Source organism: Trichechus manatus, unplaced genomic scaffold, assembly GCF_000243295.1.
Source record: "Trichechus manatus latirostris isolate Lorelei unplaced genomic scaffold, TriManLat1.0 scaffold00057, whole genome shotgun sequence".
Taxonomy (NCBI): domain Eukaryota; kingdom Metazoa; phylum Chordata; class Mammalia; order Sirenia; family Trichechidae; genus Trichechus; species Trichechus manatus.
The window spans coordinates 737,324-754,435 of record NW_004443993.1 but is presented as its reverse complement, the minus strand read 5'-3'; the positions used below and the strand labels follow the sequence as shown (position 1 = coordinate 754,435).

Here is a 17,112-nt window from a genome sequence, read left to right as displayed (position 1 = left end):
TTTTTTTTTTTTTAAACTGAATTTATTTGGCTTTATTTTACCCTTGTACTTAATTTCTATCAGGTCTTTCACTTCTTTTTTTTTTAGTTTCTTTTTTTAATTTATTGTGCTTTGAGTGAAAGTTTACAATTCAAGTTAGTCTCTCATACAAAAATTTATACATACATTGTTGCTTTCCCAATACTGGGACAGCACACTCTTCCTTTCCACTCTGGATTTCCTGTGTCCATTCAACCAGCTCCTGACCTCTCTGCTTCTCATCTCGCCTCTGGACAGGAGCTGCCCATTTAGTCTCATGTATCTACTTGGGCTAAGAAGCACATTCTTCACAAGTATCATTTTATGTCCCATAGTCCAGTCTAATCTTTGTTTGAAGAGTTGGCCTCAGGAATGGTTTTATTTTTGGGAGGCCTTTCACTTTTAATAGTATTATTTTTATAAATTCATCATGGCTGTAATCAAGTTTTGTCGTCTGCAGATAAATTTTTACTTTGCTGATTTGCTGAAAACGTTTGACCAAGATAACTTAACAAAAAGATGGACTATATTGGATGTATGAAAAGGACTGTGACTATACTGAATCAAAATTTCCAGAACTCATACATAGGAGCTGATGGGTTCACAGACTGAGGCTGAGCCAGAATCACATGGAACAGAAAGAAATTACACAAGACTGAGTAAACAAAAGGATTACTATGGGTTTTATGTGAAAATATTACTGATGTTTTAAGGTCCTACTTTCCGGATATAAGAAACAATTTTCCCTTCTCCTAAATTATCTAACTAATGTGTTTAAATATTGTAACTCTCAAATTAGAAGTTCCTGTTGGTAAACTTAGCAAAGTTGTAAATATCATAACCAGAAAAGTATCTGAAGTTTGAACTATGATTTTACAAAATAGAATAGACTTCATTTTTTTATTAGCCCAAGAAAGTGTAGTCTGTGCTATAGCAAATACCTTTTGTTATATTTATATAAATAACACAGGAGAAGTAAAACGGGGTATACATAGAATTAGACAGCAAGCTACTTGGTTTCACACTGTAACACCCTTACAAATACCAGATTTATTTGGTTAGTTACTATCAGGAGTAAATATATGAGCTAGATCACTATTGCAAGGAATAATAATCTTAGTCTGCATCCTGATAGTATTAGGCATAATAAAACTTATTTCTATTGTCTTACATACTTAAGAAGGCCTTGGGCTAAAATACATTGACTCTGCTCACTTTGGCAATGAGATTGATGGGAAGGTTGCTCTTACTTAAGATCCTGGTGAAGAACCAGATGGTATCCAGTGGAAAACCAGCACCGTGAGTTTAAAGAGCCTGCCATGGCCACCATCTAGGAACTCGACTAAGTCCAGGTAGCCATCAATCTCCAAACTCCGATCAAAAGGAGAGAATGATTTAGGAGATAATATTACAGCCATTATTCCCTGTCTTTGAGCATAAAGAATGTGACCCAGCTGAGCTGGACTCGCAAGGACACATCAACTGAGCCCTGAGGTATAAAGACAATAGCTAGGACAATCTTGGAAAACATCTTTTAGGGAAACATTCACATAAACAGAGCATAAAAGCCACTCTTATCTTTCTCTTTAAGCATTTAGTGAATAGTCAGTTGTAACCATACTGCATGGGCTAACAATTGCCGGATTTTTCACACTCCCCTTTGTATGTAGGGCAAGGATTACCCGTAATCCCTGTACCTCTCCATCCAATTTACTGGCCAAAAGAAGAGGGGGCACAATTAATAAATAGGTGCAATTAACAAATAAAAAACAAAAACTTAGGCAGAGTTCAATACACCACTGTGAGGTCTGCCTACCCATAATACCTTGACAGTAGATCAGTGGTCACAATGAAAGGCCAACTGTTCAAGCCTATGTCTAATATTTGCCCCCTCCCCAAGAAGATGCCAAAAAATTCCAAGCTGGGCTATAGTTCATAATGGACACTGGTCCTGAATGACCAATGTTCAAAAAGAAAAGGAGGGAATAAGACAGAGGACTCCAGGCTGTGGAAAATTTCACTGCCTTAAGCAGCCTGCTTGATATGCCCCATAGCTTTACATTAGAATCCTGGTTCCTTTGCTTGGCACATCCTGTAACTTTACATTAAAATCCTGGTGATGCATGAAGTTATATGTAAACCCCACTGCACCTGCGTAGTATGATTAAGAATGTTGCTGATGTAACTTGTATGAACTTCCTACTTGTGAATCCCTTAAAAGTAACCTTTCCCCTCACCTTCACTTGGCGGCAGCAGCCCCGACTATCTCCATTGCTTGTACAATGAAATAAAGGCATCTTTCTACTCTCCCACCTCAGTCTCTTGTTTATTGTCTGAGACGAGTTGCACCAGGCAGAACCTGGGGTTTCCACCTGGCAACATTTCTGGCGAGCCAGCCAGGAGTCATCCACTCAGTTCTGGAGGTGGATCAGACAACAGACTGGCCCCAACATCTGGTGCCACCAGGAGATTTCTCCTGGAGGTTTTGGAGCAGCCCTGGAAGCCGATCCTCCTTGCACCCAATGTAATATGTCACTTGATTTCTTGACTGCTGCTTCCGTGGGCATTGATTTTGGATCCAGGTAAAATGAAATCCTTGACAACTTCAATCTTATTTTCCGTTCATCATGCTGCTGCTTATTGGTCCAGTTGTGAGGATTTTTGTTTTATGTTGAGATGTAATCCATACTGAAGGCTGTGGTCTTTGATCTTCATCAGTAAGTGCCTCAAGTCCACTTTCAGCAAGCAAGAAATACCCCTAGACACGTAAAGAAGCAAATGTTAACATTTGGTCATAATTGCTTCAGATATACGCTTCCTTTTTACCAAAGAAAGAAGAATAGGGATACACTTAAATGACCCCCCTACCAGGTAATTTCAATTCAAAAGGTCCCAAATGGTTTACAGTGACAAATCTCCCTCCCATTCTTGTCCTCTGACTACCTCCCCCTTTGGAGGCAACATGTGTCACCAAATTTTTGTATATCTCTCCAGAGATGATTAATTGACTTCAGAGTGATAATTTTAAGTTAAAAACTATATAATAATTTGGCTAAATTCAAAGCAGTATTAGAATGTTTAAGAAAATATAAATTTCCTCGATTTATATGTTTAATTTTTAGATTTATAATAATTGCCAAGTGCTTCAGAAGGTTTTGCTTAGTGGAGGCATTTAAAAAGTTTAAAGAATAAAAAATATCACATTTATAAATGCCATATAAAATGTTTAAGTGATTTTAATCCACAAAATTTGTAAATGGCCATAAATATCAATCACATGTTCTTCTTGAAAGTGATTGCCAACTTTATCAGGTCTATAAGTAACATCCACCACCCATCTGTCAGTTTGTCATACTGTGGTGGCTTGTGTGTTACTATGATGCTGGAAGCTATGCCACCAGTATTTCAAATATCAGCAGGGTCACTCATGGTGGATAGGTTTCAATGAAGCGTCCAGGCTAAGATAGACTAGGAAGAAAGGCTTAGTGATGTACTTACGAAATTAGCCAGTAAAAACCTTATGGATCACAACAAAACACTGACGGACTTGCTTGCTTTGGACACGTCATCAGGAGGGATCAATTGCCAGAGGAGGATATCATGTTGGGTGAAAAAGAGGACCGATGAGGGCGAGGAGGACACTTGGTGAGAGGGACTGGCACAATATCCTCTAGGAAGGACTCAAACATGCTGGTGACTGTGAAGATGATGCAGGACCAGGCAGCATTTCTTTCTGTTGTACATAAGGTCCCATGAGTCTGAGTTGACTCCATGGTAGCTAACAACAATAATATGTAACATAATATCTGTAACTTGAACTAAAGGCTTAAAAGAAACTGTTTCTAAAACCATAATTTACATTGACTGTACATTCACCAAGTAACCACAAAGATGAATTTTCTAGGCACAAAAACTGCCAAAAACCCAAACACTCATGAGTTTGATTTGAGAAACCGAAAGGCCAGTGTGCGTGGAGCAGAGTGAGGGGCAAGTGGGAGGAGAAGAGGGCAGAGAGGTGAGGAGGGGGCATGTGGGGGAAGCGGGGGAGGAGGCGGCGGGGTGGTGGTAGGGGATTTTGCATCTTACAGGGCCTTGGAGGCCCTGGGCTAGGACTTTGGCTTTTACTTCCAGTGAGGTGGGAGCCTGAGGGTTCTGACCAGAGGAGTGACTGATCTGACTTAGGTTTGCACAATTTCCACGGGTTTTTGGACTGTGGGGCATAGGCCACCTGGTGGCAGTGTAGGTGATTCCTTCCACCCAGAAAAGGCAGGGGCCTGGGCCAGGGAAGCTCTGGGAATGCTCAGCAGGGAGGGGCCAACAGCGAGGGTCTTTTTCCAGACCCTCTGACCTATCCACTGCTGCCCCCATGTGCCCACTGTCCAAACTGCAGCAATGTTCCACAGTATTCTTTGGGGCAGGAACGGCAGCCATGCGGTTTAAAAGCAGCTTCATACCAGCCTTATCATCTCCATTTTATAGCAGGGGCTGCTGACGTCCAGGGAACTCAAGGGACTTGTCCAAGGTCACCAGATTGGGTGTGAACTCAATTCTTTCCCACTCCAAAGCTGGGACTTAACCCTGACACTCTGCCCCCTCCACGACAAATCTCTAAAACAATTGGGTTTAAATTGTTTGCTATTCCTTCCTTCGAATAGTGGAGCCTAACTCCCCTCCCACTGAATGTGGGCCAAACTTCAATGACTCACTTTTTAAAAACTATTTTGATATAATTATAGATTCACATCCCATATGCCCTTCCCCTAGTTTCTCGCAATGGTAACACCAACTTGCATAACTAGAGTACCAGGAAACTGGCACTGAGACAATCCACTGACCTTATTCAGATTTCACCAGATTTACATGCGGTCACTTGTGTGTGTGTGTGTGTGTGTAGATTTAGTTTTATGCAATTTTATCACACGTGAAGATTTGTATGACCCCCACCACAGTCAAGATACAGAACAGGGATCCCTCATGCTAACATTTTATAGCCACAGCCACCTCCCTCCCCACGACCCTCAACACCTGGCAACTACTAATTTGTTCTCTACATCTATCTATCTATATTTATTTTTTAAATTTCAAGAATGTTATATACATCCGAGCCACAACAGTTGGTCTCTATTCACCTGGAGCAACAGAAGAAGAAGGAGAATCAGGAATAGGAGGAGGAAATGGAATGTGGGTCTAATTGCCTCCATGAACAACTGCCTCCTTTGCCATGAGACAAGGACTGGATGGTGCCCGGTTACCACTGTTGAACATTTTGATCAAAGATTCTATAGAAGAATCCTGATCAAAAGGGGGAAAATGTAGAACAGAATTTCAAATTCTCAAGGAATCCAGAATTTCTGGATCCATGGAGGCTGGATGAACCTGTGAAACTATTGCCTTGAGATAATCTTTAAATCTTAAACCAAAAAGATCCCCTGAATTCTTCTTAAAACAAAACAATCGCTTAGCTTAACTTGTAAAGAATGTTTGCCTTGAGAATTGCGTTCTTTTAAGATCTATCTATATGGGATCAAATCGGCAACAGCAACTCGAAAGATTAGATAGGAACCTTAGCGGGCAGTGAGTTTATGTTAATGGGGGAGGAACAACTCAGAAAAGGAGAGTGAGAAGGGTTGCACAACCCAAAGAATGTAATCAATGTCACTGAATTGGACATGTAGAAACTGTGTATGTTTTGCTGAGTATATTCTCAACAACAACAACAACAAAGAATGTTATATAGTATATCCATACAATGAAATACTATTCAGCAATAAAAAGAAATGAAGTACTGATACATGCTACAACATGGATGAACCTTGAAGACATACTAAGTGAAATAAGCCAGTCACAAAGGACCACATATTGCATGATTTCATTTATATGGAATGTCTAGTCTAGGCAAACCTATAGAGACAAAGTATGTTAGTGATTGCCTAGGGCTGGGGGGCTAGGGAGAATTAGAGGTGACGGCTAAGAGGTGTGGGGTCATAAAAATGTTCTGAAAGTTATAGTGGTGATGGATGCATACCTCTGTGAATGGGCTAAAAACCACTGAATTATACATTTTAAATGGGTAAACTGTACGGTTTGTGAATTATATCTCAATAAAGCCTTTAAAGTAAAAGAACATTGTATAAATGGAATTATATAGTATATAATCTTTTGAGACTGGCTTTTTTTCACTCAACATAATTCCTTTGGGATCCATCCAAGTTATGTGTATCAATAGGTAGTTCCTTTTTATTGCTGATTAGTATTTCATGGTATGGCTGTACCACAGTTTGATTAACCATTCACCTATTGAAGAAAATTTACATTCTTTGTAGGTTTTGGCTATTACAAACAAAGCTATTGTGGTGAAATGAGTTCCTGTAAGTGACCTTTTGCCTTGGTTCTTTGGAAAAACAGCTTGAGAGATCTTCCTCCTAACCCCTGAGGAGTTACCTTTGCCCTAGTTTTCTATCCCAGAAAGTTTGATACTTTTGTCCAGGTTGATTGCATTTCCTAGGTAAGTTGTAAACAACCTGTGGTTTGATACTTTTTGTCTGGTCCTGGGCTGCAGCCTGCTCTGTGATTGGTATGCACCTTGCAGGGACTGGTCAATGGGCAATGCAAATGAGGTGACTATAGCCTACTGTGCAAATGAAGCGTCTGTGGCCTACCAAGAGGGGATTGGTCAGTTTGTGGCCCAGAGAAGCAGAAGGAAGAGAGAAGAAACAGAGACAGAGAGAGAGAGAGTTGGCAAGGAGCCTCCTAAAAGCTATAACACGGGTCAAGTGCTGTAACAATGAAGACAGTGATAGGCCCAGAAGGGGCCCTGTGGCAAAGCTGGTGGTGACAGACAGCAGGGCCAAGAGTAGTCTGCCTGAGGGGTCTAAGAAGAGGCTGGCAAGGCCGAGAGGAGCTGAGAGAGCTGTTTTGCACTAAAGAAGGGAGACTTTGCCTACATGCTTCCTGATCCTGATCCTGAGTTGTAGCCTGTTGATCTTGACCCCAAGTTGTACCCTATTACTTCTTTAATAAACCATTTAACTGTAAATATGGTTTGTGAGATCTGTGTGGCTACTGTAATGGATTATCAAACGCAGAAAAGAAGCACAGAGTGCTGTGGGATGGCTGGTGTCAGAAGTGGTAAAAAGGTTGGAGAGTGGAGGTATGTCTTACCTCCACCTCATAGGGATCAGCCTTGGGCTGATCTTGATTCACATTATCCCCCCTGAAGTTAGACAGGTTATGACGCTACTGCTACCTAGATTCCTCAGCTACTATGAACTTATGTGAACATAAGTTTTCATTCCTCTGAGCTAAATGCCCAAGACTGTAATTGCTTTGTTATATGGTAAGTACGTTTCATTTTGTAATTAACTGCCATACCCTTTCCCAGAGGGGCTGTATCATTTTATATTTCCACCATCAAAGTATGAGTGATCCAGTTTCTCTACATCCTCAACAGCATTTAGTGTTATCATAATTTATTATTTTAATCATTTCAATAGGTGTGTAGTAATATCTCATTGTGGTTTTAACTTGCATTTCCTTAGTGGCTAATGTGGAGCCCTGGTGATGTAGTGGTTAAGAGCTCAGCTGCTAACCAAAAGGTTGGCAGTTCAAATCCACCAGCCACTCCTTGGGAACCCTATGGAGCAATTCTACTCTGTCCTATAGGGTCACTATGAGTCAGAACCAACTCAACGGCACCTAACAACAATGGCTAGTGATGTTGAACATCTTTTTGTGTGCTTACTTGCCAACTGTATATCCTCTTCAATGAAATGTCTGTTCATGTGTTTTGCCCATTTTCTAATTGGATTCTTTGCTTTTTTACTGTTGAGTTTTGAGAGTTCTTTATATATTCTAGACACAAGTCCTTTGCCAGATATGTGGTTTGCAAATATTTTCTCACAGTCTTTAGCTTGTCTTTTCATCCTTTTACCAGGTTCCTTTGAAGAGCAAAAGTTTTGAATTTTGGTGAGGTCCAATTTATCCATTTTTCCTTGTATGGATCATGCTTTTGGTGTTAAGTCTAAGATCTCTTCATCCAGCCCAGAGCCCAAAGAGTTTCTTCTGTTTTCTTTTTCCCTAAAAGTTTTATAATTTATGTTTTACATTTCCACTTTTCCATAATCCATTTGAGTTAATTTTTCATATATGGTGTGAAGTTTAGTTTGACATTCTTTTTTTTTCTATAGATGTCCAATTGCTCCAGAATCATTTGTTGAAAAGGCTATCCTTTCTCCATTGAACTACTTTTTCATTTAAAAAAAAAAAAAATCTATTGAACATGTTTGTATGGGTCTAGTTCTGGGTTCTCTATCCTATTCCATTGTTTTATGCATCTATCCCTCCACAATACCACTGTATCTTGATTTCTGTAGCTATGTAGTAAGTGTTAACATTGGGTAGAATAATTCCTCCCACTTTATTTTTATTTTTTAAAAATGTTTTAGCTATTCTAGGTCCTGTGCCATTCCATATAAATTTTAGAATAAGTTTGTCTATGTCTACACAAAACCTTGCTGGACTTTTGATAGGAATTGCATTAATCTTATATATCAACTTGGTGAGAAGTAACATCTATACTATGCTGAATCTTCCAATTCATGAACATGGTATGCCTCTCCATTTACTCAGGTCTTCTTCGATTTATTTCATTAGCATTTTATAATATACAGGATATAGATCTTGAACATGTTTTATTAGATTTATACCTATATTTCATTTTATTTGGAGCAATTGTTAATGATACTGTTTTTAATTTGTTTCCAGTGACCCACTTTTTTTAAGATAAATAACATTTTAATGCAATAGTTAAAAAAAATCAAAATTAATACAAAAAACCCATGACAAATAAAATATCAAATTTTAAATAAGGACAGAATTGTTGCTGTTAGGTGCCATCAAGTCGGTTCCGACTCATAGTGACCTTATGTACAACAGAATGAATCACTGCCCAGTCCTGTGCCATCCTCACAATTGTTGGCTATGCTTGAGCCCATGTTGCAGCCACTGTGTCAATCCATCTCGTTGAGGGTCTTCCTCTTTTTCACTGACCCTTTACCAAGCATGATGTCCTTCTCCAGGGACTGATCTCTCCTAATAACATGTCCAAAGTATGTGAGATGTAGTCTCGTCATCCTTGCTTCTAATGAGCATTCTGGTTGTACTTCTTCCAAGACAGATTTGTTCGTTCTTTTGGCAGTCCATGGCTGTCTTAGTTATCTAGTGCTGCTATAACAGAAATACTACAAGTGGATGGTTTTAACAAAGAGAAGTTTATTTCCTTACAGTAAAGTAGGCTAAAAGTCCAAAATCAGGGTGTCCACTCCAGGGGAAGGCTTTCTCTCTTTCGGCCTTTTCTCATCAGTGTTCCCCTGGACTAGGAGCTTCTCGGCACAGGGACCCCGGTCCAAAGGTCGCGCTCTGCTCCTCGCACTGCTTTGGTGATGGTATGAGGTCCCCCTGTCTCTCTGCTCACTTCTTTCTTTTATATCTCAAGAGACTGCCTCAGAACACAATCCAGTCTTGTAGATCCAGTCTTGCCTTACTAACACAACTGCCACCCATCCTCCCTCATTAACATCATAGAGGCAGGATTTACAACATACAGGAAAATCACACAGTACCAGGAATCATGGCCCAGCCAAACTGATATACACCTTTTCGGGTGACATAATTCAAACCATGACAATGGTATACTCAATATTCTTTGCCAACATCACTATTCAAAGGCGTCAATTCTTCTTCCATCTTCCTTATTCATTGTCCAGCTTTCACATGCATATGAGGTGACTGAAAACACTATAGCTTGGGTCAGGTGCACCTTAGTCTTCAAAGTGACATCATTGCTTTTCAACTCTTTAAAGAGGTCTTTTGCAGCCAATTTGCCCAATGCAGTGCATCTTTTGATATCTTGACTGCTGCTTCCATGGATGTTGATTGTGGATCCAAGTAAAATGTAATCCTTGACAACCTCAATCTTTTCTCCATTTATCATGATGTTGTTGCTTATTGGTCCTGATTTTTCCATTGCCTCAGGCTTCACTATGGTTTGGCATGGCATTGTATACTCCAGTGGCTCATTTTTAATGAATAGAATGTGGAGGAAGTGAAGCCATGTGACTTGAGGCTAGGTCACTGAAAGGATAGAGCTTTTGCCTGGCCCACCTTTTCGAGGATCCCTCACTCTGGGGTAAGCCAGCTGCCATATTGTGAGGACACTTAGGCAGCCTGTGGAGAGGTTTACGTGCAAACCAGTGCCAAATTGCCAGGCATGTGAGTAAGCCACCTTGGAAGTGGATTTTCCAGCCCCAGCAATGCCTATAGATGACAGCAACACCAGCTGATGCTGACTGCAACTTACTAGAGACTCCAGGCTAGAACTGCCCAGGTATGCTGCTCCCAAACTGTTGACTCACAGAAATTGTTATAGATAATAAATGTTTATTGTCTTTTAAAGCCTCTCAATTTGGGTTCCACCCCAGATGATTTTCCCCAGGCACCCTCTACGCAGTCGTCTTTTGCCCACAGTGGCCTTTCTTTAATTTTTTTTTTATTGTACTTTAGATGAAAGTTTACACAGCAAACTAGTTTCTCATTAAACAATTAATATACATATTGTTTTGTGACATTGGTTGCCAATCCCATGACATGTCAACACTCTCCCCTTCTCGACTCTGGGTTCCCCATTATGAGTTTTCCTGTTCCCTCCTGCTTTCTTGTCCTTGCCCCTGGGCTGGTGTGCCCATTTAGTCTTGTTTTGTTTTATGGGCCTGTCTAATCTTTGGCTGAAGGGTGGACCTCAGGAGAGACTTCATTACTGAGCTATAAGGGTGTCCATGGGCCATACTCTCAGAGTTTCTCCAGTCTCTGTCAGAGCAGTAAGTCTGGTCTTCCTTTTTGGTGAATCAGAATTTTGTTCTACATTTTTCTCCAGCTCTCTCAGGGACCCTCTATTGTGATCTCTGTCAGAGCAGTTGGTGGTGGTAGCTGGGCACCATCTAGTTGTGCTGGACTCAGTCTGGTGGAGGCTGTAGTAGTTGTGGTCCATCACACTGGCCTTTCCTCCTGACATGAACTTATCTCTGCCTTCACCTTGTTGGAGCCTCCTTTTGGGACTCACCTTGGACATCATCTGCTCCACCAGCCTTCCCAGATGGCTTGGTATCAAGTACTGAGTGAGCCCCCACACTTTGACATCTGGGCCTGGCCCCATAGACCAGTGTAGAGTTAGCCTAGGATGAGTAGAATGGGTTGCCTTCTCAAGGCAGCTTTGCCAAGGCTGGAGTGGACAAGCCTCAAAGGAGGAGGTGAGCCAATGAGTGGAGGGGTGAGGTAGGGCACTATCTGGCTGTGTGACTGCATGTGAGGATTAGAGCAATGAATAGGTGACTCCCATGCAGACACTTCTGGCCAGGGGTCAGTAAAGAAGCTGCAACTTTTTTGGGCCCTAAATTCATTCCCCTCAAAGCCTCTTGCTCTCAGTCACTCCTCCACCGGGACTGTGGGTGGTGGTTTCGTGGCTCTGGTCTGAGGAAGAACAGAGAGAGGGTTTCCCCTCCCCTGATGAGGGTGTGAGGGCTCTGAGGGTGGCATCCTCCTCTCAGCAAACCAAGACCAGGAAGATGCATGTTTCCATGGGCTGCAGTGAGACAGCAACTGGTTCTAGGTTGAGAGGAGTGAGGGGGGTTCAGGAGGGCCCAGTGCCTGGATTCATGCTCTGCTGTTACAGTTTTGAAATTTTTAAGTTTTGAACAAGAGGCCTGCATTTTCATTTTGCGCTAAAAAAAAAAAAACAAACCCATTGCCCTCTAGTCGATTCTGACTCGTAGCGACCCTACAGGACAGAGTAGAACTGCCCCATAGGGTTTCCAAGGAGTGCCTGGTGGATTCAAACTGCCAACCTTTTGGTTAGCAGCCACAGCTCTTAACTACTGTGCCACTAGGCCTCACAAATTATGTTACTTGCTCTAGATTGGGGTGCCAGCCTTCCTATATCTGACTCTATCATGCTGCCTCCTTCAGATCTACATAGAGGCCTTGACCCGCAAATCCCACCAAGTCCTTGGCTGACACCCCCACACTGAGTCCGTCACATCCCTTTCTGGGGCCTGGACCAGGTCTCTGTTCCTCAAATCCAACTCTCTGATCTTGGACACCACTTCCAGATTCACAAATCATTCCCTGGGATTCGGACACCTCCCCTTCCCCACTCTCCAATCCCGAACCCTTGGGCACTAAGCACCATTCCAGACCTTCAAAGCCTTTATCCCTCCAGGCCTACCTTCGGGGTTTAGACTCCTCCCCATATCCTCAAACTGAGCCTTGAGGTTCAGAACTTGGTCCTCAGCCACTGAAGCTCCTCCAGTATATCATGGGCACCGCCTCTCGACCTTCAAGCTCCGCCTGCCCATTGGTCCCCACCCACGTTCGGTGTCCACTGGAGCCTGGTGGCGCGTTCCAGAGGCTAGGTGGCCGCCAGCATGGTCTCCTACAGGTGGGTGATGGTGAAGGTGGAGAACAGGTCCTGCGGGCAGTGGATGAGCGTCCTGAGTGGGGGGAAAGCGGGGTTTCCCCATGCCCCAACTCTTCTCCTTCCCACCTTTGCTCTGCTTACCCACAAGTCCAAGGTCAAGGGGGAGCTCAGGTTGCAGCCCGAATCCTTCCAGACCGAGAACTTATGCTACAAGTTCAGCAGCAGAGTTCTCTGGCTCTAACCAGCCGCAGCCAGGCGCAGTGCACACTGCCTGCAGGGACAGGGCGGGGCTTCCCATGGTCAGGAGGCAGGGCTGAGCTGAGGGGCACGGTGAGTTGGCGGGAGGGATCCGACTGAAGTGAGACCGGGCAGGGTCAAGATGCGGAGGAGGAGAAGGGGTATGAGGTTAGGTTGTGCCATGACCCAGTCAAGGTGGGATGCGACTGGGCCAGGACCGCACAGGTGGCGGGACTGAGCCGAGAGGGCGGGGACCACCTTATGGCCTCCCCCTGACCTGCTAGAGGTGGGAAACGTGGGTCCAGTGCGAGTCTAGGAAAACCCGCACCCAACCCGCAGGCTTCATTCTGGTTGTCCCTATCTGCGAAGCCTGCTGCCCCTCAGCTGCGTGCGCCAGGCAATGGCGGGATGGTAGAGGGTGCCGTTGCCCGGGGCCGGCACCACCTGCGGGGCCAAGACCTCCTTTTCCTCCAGCAGCCGGTGTCCGGCGGCAGCGGCCCGGGCTGTGTCCAGCAGCACAAGGTGGCGCCCTCTCACCCACAACCACGGCCCCTATCTGTCCGGTCTGCCTCCTGCAGCTGCTCCCCTACTCCACGTGCATCGTCTCTCAGCAGCCTTCGGTGCACCTGGGGAGAGAGCGGCCAGGAGAGGGTCGGGGTCTGGTGGGTGTCCCTGGGCCAGAAATTGGGTAAGGGCTTGTGGGAATTTTAAGAGAAATTAAAGCGTGGGGGAAACACATGAAGATGAAGGTTAGGGTCTGGTACCGGACGCCGGCAGAAAAGAGGATCCGACTAGGTAAGGGGAGGAGGATGGGGATGGATGGGGTGGGTGTGGCAAGTACCTAACAGGGAGGCGTGGGTGGGGCACAGTCAGGGACTGGAGGGGAGTCTTGCGTAAGGATTGGATAAAAGCGTGGAGATCAGTCTCATCACGTATAGAAACAGGGATTTGAGTTTAGTGGGGACTACAAACCACGGACCACACCTACCAGAGAATTGGGACAGAAACAGGATTCCAGGTCCAGTAAGGTCTGGGAACTAGGTGAAGGCCTGGTGGGAGGACCCTAGCTTGGACGGGGCTTCGATCCACTAACCATGAGCTCCAGGGAGCGATTGCTCAGGCTGCTGCTCTGCTGGGAGCGGTAGGTCAGCACTGTGAGCTGCATGTTCCCATCCTGGGGGGTGAGGGGCAATGCTGCAAGCCAGCCCTGGCCCACAAGTGTCTACTGCTGCCGAGGACAGCTGGGCAATGCTGAGGATGAGGGGTGATTCCCACTGTGGAGGAGCATGTCAGAAAGAGGTGGGGAGGGGCAGGCTGGGGGTGCTGAGAGGACTACCATGATGTAAATGTGGCCATTTACCTGGTAGTTTTCCACTACTGACTTACTCTGACTCAGGTTCTAGGTGGGTCAATAGTACCCCTTTGTGGGTGGAGTGGAGTCCTTCTGGTCTGGGCTCTGGCCTCCCTCCCCCTGTGCATCCACTCCTCACTTCTCTTTCACTCCCTCCCTCCCACAATTGTATGATTAATATATGCCCCTGTGGCTCTCTGGGCACAGATGTTCCTGTCCCACAGTGTTCCTGGCCACTCTCATTTCCTCTCCAGCCATTGCTGCATTTTTAGCAGCATCCTGTGAATTGACTATCTCTTTCTCCCAGTTGTCCCTGTACCAGATTGGGTAGCAGGTAACTGAGCCCTGCCCAGGTCCCACCCTGCCCTCCCTGTCATCCCAGTCTGTGCCTACTCACTTCAGAGGCACTGACCCCAGGAGCCACTCCAACCCCAGATGCCTCGATCCTAGGTATAGGGGAACCACCTGGAAACACCAGGCTGAGAACTTCTGGTGAACCTGCTGTACCAAAGGGACATGGGTGGGGGTGGGGGCAGGCATGAGGCCACACCTGATCATGGTTGATGTCCACAAACTTCTATCCTGGTTTGAAACTCCACAAAGGCACATGGTCATCTACCAACAAACTTTGTAGGAGCCTATCTTAGTTATCTAGTGCTGCTGTAACAGAAATACTGCAAGTGGATGGCTTTAACAAATTTATTCTCTCACAGTCTAGGAGGCTAAAAGTCTGAATTCAGGGCAGCAGCTTCAGGGGAGGGCTTTATCTCTGTCAGCTCTGGGAGGAGGTCCTTGTCATCAATCTTCCCCTGGTCTAGGAGCTTCTCAGCACAGGGACCCCAGGTCCAAAGGACACACTCTGCTCCTGGTTCTTCTTGCTTGGTGTTAATAAGTCCCCCACCTCTCTGCTCGATTCTCTCTTTTATATCTCAAAAGAGACTGACTCAAGATACAACCTAATCCTATAGATTGAGTCCTGCCTCATTAACATCATCCAAAAACCAAACCCGTTGCTGTGGAGTTGATTCCAACTCCTAGCGACCCTACAGGACAGAGTAGAACTGCCCCCAAAGGGTTTCCAAGGAGCAGCTGGTGGATTCAAATTGCTGACCTTTTGGTTAGCAGCCAAGCTCTTCACCACTGTGCCACCAGGGCTCCATTTAGGTTAGGATTTACAACACATAGGATAATCACATCAGATCACAAAATGGTGGACAGCCACACTGGGAATCATGGCCTAGCCAAGTTGACACACATTTTTGAGGGATACAATTCAATCCATAAAAAAGCCCCACACTCTTCTCTCCTACTTATCCATTGTGATGCCCCAAACATTCCCATCCTGCTTATTTCCACTTAATTTGTGACAGTGGCAGACACTGCCCTCTTCTTACAAAATACCCCATGGATGCTTGGAATAAACACTACATTGCCCAGCCTAGGCCAACTATGTTACTAGGTTCCGGCCAGTGAGAGGTAATTTGACATGGCATGGCCAATTTTCCTTGCCCATTTATCCTTTTGAAAAAAATTGTTTTCATTGTAGTAAAATGTATGTAAAATAAAATTTGCCATTTAAACCATTTTTAAGTGTATAGTTCAGTGGCATTAATTATAGTCACAGTGTTGTACAACCATCACGACTATCTTTTCCAAACTTTTTTACACCCCAAATAGAAACTCTATTAAACTTGAAGCAATAATTCCTCATTCCCTCTCCCTCCTCCCTCCACTGTCCCCCTCCATCCCTGGTAACCTCTAATCTATTTTCTGTCTATGTGAATTTGCTTATTCTAGATATTTCATATACGTAGAATCATACAATATTTGTCATTTTGTATGTGGCCTATTTAGCTTAGCATAAAGTTTTAAGTTTCATGTTTTAGTATGTATCAGAACTTCATTCATTTTTTATGGCTGAATAATATGCCATTGTGTATATATATATATACACCACATTTTGTTTATAAATTTATCTGTTGACGTACATCTGGATTGTTTCTACCCTTTGGCTATGGTAAATAACGCTGCAATGAACTCTGCTGTACAAGCCTCTCTCTGAGTCCCTGTTTTCAATTCTTTGGATATACATACCTAGAGGTGGAGTTGCTGGGTGATATGTTAATTCTATGTTTAACTTTTTGAGGAACTGCCAAACTGTTTTCCACTGTGGCTGTACCATTTCCCATTCTCACCAGCAATGCACGAGGATTTCCATTTCTCCACCATGTTCTCCAGTACTTGCTATTTTCCCTTTTTTAATAGCCATGCTAGTAGATGTGAAGTGGCATCTCATGGTGGTTTCGATTTGCATTTCTCTAATGACTAATGAAGTTGAGCATCTTTTTATGTGTTTATTGGCCATTTGTATCTTTTTTGGAGAAATGTCCCTTTAAGTCCTTTGCCCACTTTTAGATTTGGTTCCACGTGTTTTTTTGTTGCTGAGTTTCAGGAGTTCTTTATATATTCTGAATATTCAACCCTTATCAGATATGTGGTTCAAAAAAATTTTCTCTCAATCTGTTGGTTGTCTTTTCACTTTGTTGGTACTATCCTTTGATGTACAAAAGTCTTTAATTTTGATGAAGTTCAATTTATCAATATTTTGTTTTGTTGTCATATCCAAGAATCTATTAACAAATCCAAGGTCGTGAAAACTTACTCCAATGTTTTCTAAGAGTTTTATGATTTTGGTTCTTATATTTAGGTCGTTGATCCATTTTGAATTGATTTTGTTAAGGAGATTGTTTTTTCTACATTGAATGGACTTGGTGCCCTTGTCAAAAATCAGTTGGCCCTAGATGTATGAATTTATTTCTGCACCCTCAATTCTATTCATTGGTCTGTATGTCTATCCTTATGCTAGTACCACAGTGTTTTGATATCATAGCTTTATAGCACTTTTTGAAATCAGGAAGTGTGAGTTCTCCTGTTTTGTTCTTCTTTTTCAAGATTGTTTTGGCTATTTTGGGTCCCTTGCAGCTCTATATGAATTTAAAGATTTGTTTTTCCATTTCTACAAAAAAGGCTGTTGAAA

The 17,112-nt window shown here is 43.5% G+C and overlaps 1 protein-coding gene across 1 annotated transcript in view; it reads right to left on the bottom strand.

Moving 5' to 3' along the window:
- The window catches only part of LOC101362033 (lysosomal alpha-mannosidase-like), a 63,965-nt gene that overhangs the window by 5,541 nt on the left and 41,312 nt on the right, over positions 1–17,112 (bottom strand). The window contains exons 25-27 of the mRNA XM_012556082.2: positions 13,818–13,898; positions 13,262–13,350; positions 12,507–12,560 (exon numbers count right to left, since the gene is read on the bottom strand). Coding sequence (XP_012411536.1) covers positions 12,507–12,560; positions 13,262–13,350; positions 13,818–13,898 — 224 coding nt within the window. The remainder of the gene's footprint in view (positions 1–12,506; positions 12,561–13,261; positions 13,351–13,817; positions 13,899–17,112) is intronic.